Source organism: Micromesistius poutassou, assembly GCF_964030765.1.
Source record: "Micromesistius poutassou genome assembly, chromosome: 22".
In the NCBI taxonomy this organism is placed as follows: Eukaryota; Metazoa; Chordata; class Actinopteri; order Gadiformes; family Gadidae; genus Micromesistius; species Micromesistius poutassou.
Window position 1 is genome coordinate 7,764,397 of NC_140292.1, and position 6,019 is coordinate 7,770,415.

At 42.0% G+C, this 6,019-nt stretch overlaps 1 protein-coding gene across 3 annotated transcripts; it reads left to right on the plus strand.

The window, feature by feature from the left end:
• Nucleotides 1-90: 90 nt before the first annotated feature.
• On the plus strand, nucleotides 91-3,218 carry zmat5 (zinc finger, matrin-type 5). Of its 3 annotated transcripts, none has more exons than XM_084486079.1 (6): nucleotides 91-105; nucleotides 785-921; nucleotides 1,200-1,262; nucleotides 1,351-1,431; nucleotides 2,107-2,215; nucleotides 2,335-3,218. In XM_084486079.1, exons 2-6 carry the CDS (start codon nucleotides 795-797, stop codon nucleotides 2,498-2,500), a joined length of 546 nt encoding a protein of 181 aa, XP_084342205.1. In that variant the 5' UTR covers nucleotides 91-105; nucleotides 785-794; the 3' UTR covers nucleotides 2,501-3,218. The 3 variants fall into 3 exon arrangements, with proteins under 3 accessions (XP_084342205.1, XP_084342206.1, XP_084342204.1); XM_084486080.1 differs by lacking the exon at nucleotides 91-105 and adding an exon at nucleotides 150-293; XM_084486078.1 differs by lacking the exon at nucleotides 91-105 and adding an exon at nucleotides 198-243.
• The last annotated feature ends 2,801 nt before the right edge of the window (nucleotides 3,219-6,019 follow it).

Consider the following 6,019-nt stretch of genomic DNA (forward strand, 5'->3'; position numbering starts at 1 on the left):
GGCCACTTATTATTTTTAATTAATATCAGTATTTTTGTTCTACGTCACAAAAAAGGAAATTACGTTGAAACACGTCACTTCTCGTTGAGATAACAACACAACAAGGTAAAGTTTCATTTTCCATGAGTCTGTATCTTTGTAGGATCATATACTGATATGTTCATCAATCATTCTGAATTATTTCTCTTTATTTTTGTAGATCTAACCGTTTGCTGGTATATTATGAGTGCAGGGCTACGCTAAGTATGCACGCGTTGATGTGATTCACTGAAACATTTCAGCCTGAAAAGAGTGTACGCTTTCTACTGTTGTGGAACTGAATTCGTCTAAATCTTTTGGGTACCATTGGAATAGCTTTAGCTTTACAGCCAGGTCATGTGTGTTTGACGACTTGCTGGTGGGATCCCTGCAGACACGGCGGGCCTCTACGAATAGTCAAATCTCCTATCCTTTATGCCTCCTTTCCTTAATCTTTTGTGGAAAACGTCATCGGTTCAAGGAGAGATTAAATGGTGCTTCCTTTCGAACATAGGAAAAGACAGGTGTCTCGGGACAGGACATTGTCCTGGGAAACACGTAGGGCCTACATGTTTTGAGCAACGACTCGGACCAGCAAATATATACATAACAGTATCACTATATATACTGATAGTATAATAGTTATTATTTGACGTTTTAAGTTGTTGAGATATTGAACAGCTTTTATCTGTTCGGATCAGATGTAAGTTAACAACTTGCTACTATTATTATAATTAATATTATTATAATTATTTTTAAATCCTAGAAGTTGAACCATGGGGAGGCGGTATTACTGCGACTACTGTGACCGGTCCTTTCAGGACAACATGCACAACCGGAAAAAACACCTCTTCGGAGTTCAGCACCACAGATCCAAGAAGGCATGGTTTGATCATTTTAGAGGTAGGAAGGTTATTTGTGTTTATTGATTGATGCTGAAGGTATTTGAAGAATGTGTGTGTGTGTGTGTGTGTGTGTGTGTGTGTGTGTGTGTGTGTGTGTGTGTGTGTGTGTGTGTTAAATATGTGATGATATTTATTTTTACAAAACACATTAGATTTATTTTGAGTATTTTACTTACTTCTCTGCAGATTTTAACCTCTGTTTATTAGAAGCATAAGGGGACAGTCCATATGACCTATTTGCATGTCTTTGTCTTTCATTATTTTTTTTACAATAAGACAATGCAGCCATTCTACAGGACGAGCAAGCAAAGAAACCTTGCAGGAAGTTTCTACAGACAGGTAGGAACAAAGTGAAAAACAAAGATGTTAAACTTTGGTATTTATGTGCCAAAGCTATCTTCAGTAACATTCTTACCTCCTATATTAGGAAATTGTGGCTTTGGCCCCAGTTGCCGATTTTCCCACATGTCTGAAGAAGAGATGGAACAGCTAAGAATGCAGATAGAGGGTGAGTTGTAACCACAAGGTGGTGCTGTTCACTACGCTACTTCAAGGCTGCAAGGCGGCTTGTTGGACATGGCATTATTCCAACACATGTTGCCACTGTATATCACAATAAAAATTATAATTTAATTTTTCATTTAAAGTCTTCATGGTGGATACAAAATGTTTTTTTGCTGTGTTATATGCTTAACCGTCGCCATTTGTTTGACAAATATAAATGGATCACAGCATCTGCTTTAAAGGTCAATGCTGGTCTTGGTGATAATACCATTGTAACGGTCTCTCCTGGCTTTATTAAAACAGCAGTCACACATATAATTACTTTGTTGTGCCAATTCTGCCAAAGAGCATTTTGCATGAGCGTGCCTGAATGCAAACAAGGGCAATGTAGCACTTTCACCTTTCGGAATAAATGTGTGTCGGTCAGTACAGAGTTTTTATGGACAACATAACAGTGAATCTCCATAACAGTACTTTATAAAATGTCTTCGCACAAAGATTAAAGTGCTTTATTGCTATTTTTTTAACAACTGTGGCAGGCCCGTTCATGCAAAATGCTACTCGGTAGAATCAGCACTAAGAAGCAATGGTTCGATCCCCCAAAACAGGTACTGTGCTTCAAGCAATTCTCTTACGTAACAACGGAGAGTGACTCATTTTTTCTCCTGTCTGTTTTTAGACGAAAGGAGCCGCAGAGAGGACCCCAAGTACAGGGGCTCGGCGGCGGGGGGCGTGGAGGAATGGCTGACGAAGCGGCAGAAGAGGAGACCTGCCCAGAGCAGCGGCGGGTAGGAGCTGGCATCAGTGGCCCTCAGTACTTCATCAGTCACGGGCGAGCGTGGCTAATGTTTACTCCTCCACACCATTAGCCACACCTCAAGCCCTTTTCCATGTGTTCTCCCTACAGAGCGGTGGCGGAGGAGGACGACGAGGAAGAGGAGGATGAAGATGAGGCAGACCAAACGGCGAGCGATGTCGTCCAGCATCTGCTCTCCATCCCTGACCTTCCGCCCTCACTCCGGCCCCCTCCCCCGGGCGGGTGGGGGGTCGACCCGGACACAGAATGGGGATGAACGATACTTAATAATTCATATAGAGCCGCTGAGACGCGACCTTTCACAAGGTCACAGCTGTAACGTGAGGGGATGTGTCGGTGCAACATGACAGGGGTGTGTTGTTGGGTTTGGTGTTTCCTTTTACGGTTCCGTAAATACAACCATACATATGGCCCACATTCCGGGGCGTAGGCGAGGGAAGCATTATTTCCAGACTCAGTGAGTCATAGCGGTGGTATTGCCTGTTTTGAGTGATTCTGTTGTTATCTTGCACAACCTTGTATGTCTGATGCAACATTCTGTCACCTTGATATATTTTTTTACAATTTGAGCTGTGTGAAAATTGACTGGTTTTACAGTGAGTTCTTTGTTAACTTTTTTTTATTTTATAGTTTCGTATTGTATTTTTCGCTTTTAAAAGCACAAGCAAAACACTTACACAATATTATGTTAATTTCTTCATCAATTTCAAGAGTTATAATGCATTCTCAACATTAAGTACAGCATTCACACAACATAATTTATGACAGATGAGCCTCTGAATATTCACATGCAAGATACTATTAAACCTAATTTTGTCACTGATAATGGTACTTTATTACCTTATTACATAAGGATACATCTCATTTCATAATGAACACAATTCTAAGTTCATATCACGCAAATGGATGTCGCTGTTATATTCTAGACATCCCCCCCCCTCCACCAACCACATTGGTGCATTCATTAGCATGCTGGAAGCCTGTTGCTTCTGTAATGACCGTCACATCACTGGACTTTTCACTACCACGCCTCGCTCTGTGCCCTTTACCACCTTAACCTCAGCCCGTCACCAAGGGGCTGATCTGAATACCAGATTACACACCGTGTCGTGTAGAAAGATGGATGAAAACCTCTCACATGATGAGATCCATATCACCAGTGCCCTTGGGGAGCTCTGTTTGTTATTGTAATAGACGAACACGTTGCCCACATGTTGCCTGAACATTTTGTTCCACACTGGTAGGTATTGCTCGAGAAAAATGATCAGGTTTTGAATTCTAACACCAGTTTCATCTTCTCATTTGCATTTCGGTCATTTGGAATACCATCAATCAAGGTTAAGTCGTTAGGGTCGGACAACCCTGTGTGTTATTCAGAACCGTGAATCTGCTGTGTGGGTCTGTCACTAACAAAGGAGATTGTGAACAACAAACCAAAGATAGAATCATTGTATGTTTTGACCCTTCCACATCTAAAGGAAGTGACTCCTATTAAACACATGCATCTTGCTGTGCTGTAGCCAGGATGAGGGCCACTTCGTTCTTCCTTAGTGAACTGGAGCCTAAATATTGGAAACCCAGGTCCATTCTTAAAATAAAATAAAAACCTAAACTAAAGGAATAAATAAAGCTTGGGGATTTCACTATGCCGTGTATGAATAATTCAGAGCAGCGGAACCTAAATAAATTGTGCTGGAATTTTAAAACATGCTGGAGATATATTGTAGGCCTACATATTCACAATAGTCTCCCATTACAGATATTCAGTGATAATTGGCTGCATTTATATATATTTCTTGCCGCTGTAAATATAATGCAGTGGATGATTCACCATTAGTATGCAGACCTGAATGCCAGAACTGACAATTAAATATGTGGAAAGTTTAGCTTAGCATTTTGTCTAACATTACTTTGTGTTCACTGTGTTTTCTGTTGTGTGCTTCTCGGTTCGTCCCAGCTAGTAGTTTTATTCAGCTTGGTGGGAATAATTCTGCTAGTGTTGGAAGAGATGCGCTTTTCTAAATTGACTGCTTCTGGTTTTTAATTGTAGCTGGCTGAGTGCCCCAGTTATTTAGGAGAATGCATAACTTGGTTCGAGTTTTGAATGTTTTATTGGAGCATGCAGAACATCACAGCCTAAATTCATAAAATTAATAAGACTAATGCATTCATTATTCATAACCTCAGTTCATTTATTCATGCGTTTTATTGTGATGAACACCTTCTGTAAAAAGGCGCTATCATTAGGCTAATCTCGTTGATCGCATTTTCGCAGGTAGCTGATTATTCAAACCCCAAAAAATACAAAAAAAATACACATTATGTGACAAATGATCTCTGGTCCTAAAGGCTGTAACATCTAGAATATAACAGGGCCAACTGTTAGGAGTACTCTCCTCTCCACACCAAGGGTGCCAAGTGTCCCCTGGGGGGGGGGCACTCAGCTGTCAGTCGGACGGGGACTTGTTTGGGGCTAAACTCAGGAATCAGTGAACACGTCCACACCAGGCTTCGTTCCGCCCACCGATCTGTCAGACCTATCAGTCGTCAAACATCTGACGTGTGAACCTAGAAAACAACAGAGTAAAGTAAGTGAAGCCTGATGCAGACGTGTGTGTGTGTGTGTGTGTGTGTGTGTGTGTGTGTGTGTGTGTGTGTGTGTGTGTGTGTGTGTGTGTGTGTGTGTGTGTGTGTGTGTGTGTGTGTGTGTGTGTGTGTGTGTGTGTGTGTGTGTGTGAGAGATTGGGTGAGGGTGAATGAGTTAAGTGGAGGACATCTTAATTGAATGTGTCTTATTGAAATTGAAAGTTTCTCTGGGTGACCCAACAAGCTGTCTCAGAAGTTGGTCGATCTGTTTTAAAGAACCTGGTTGCTAACGGCATACGGTCCGAGCTTCCCTGCGACCGCACGGTTCTACCGCGGGAGCACAGTTTGGGAGAATTCGAGCTGGAATGACATTAGATGTACGAGCGGCTTTTAAAACCTTAAAGAAGAATACTCCTCTCCTCTGGTTGCATGCGGCGCTCTTCATGTCAGGAACGAGCCTCGTTTGAGGCTCTTGTCCTGTCAATGCCGCTGCTAGATAGTGACAACCACCCACTTCTGCTGATGATGGCAGAGCTCCGAGGCCTTTGACTGGAGCTGGGGCTCTCCGAAAATAAACTGAACCAAAGAAAAGTGTCACAATGAAATGTGCCAGTGCTTTAAAGATTATTTTGTATATGTGGACTGATTTAAAGGTAGATTGAAATGCTTTTCAAAGAAAAAAAAAGCTAGCAAGTTAGGCAGGTGTTAGGGGTGTTAGGGGCGGTATTAGCTCAGGGGGTAGAGCGGGTTGGATTGTAACCGCAAGGTTGTTGGTTCAATCCCCGGCTCCTCCTAGCTGAGTGTCATGTCCCTGAGCAAGACGCCTCACCCTAATCCTGATGAGCCCTGCGTGGTTGACTCTGCCCTCGGTGTGTTCATGTGTGCATGAATGGGTGAATGTCAGTCAACACTGTAAAGCGCTTTGGATAAAAGCACTATATAAATGAGTTGCTTTGGAGTGCGGCCTGATGGGAAGTGTTTTTGTTCTCTTGGATACTTTCAAAATCTAGTTTACTTTGGGTTGTTTATCCAAATGGCCTTGCCTCCTTTTAAGTTGAAATCCCAGTAAGGGCAATGGAAAACTTTGCAGCAAAACTTTGCATAGCAACTAGCAGAGGGAGTATATTACATTGACTAATATTTGCGTTTTAACTTCAAGCCTCAAGAAATATAGAAAGCTTTCGAGACT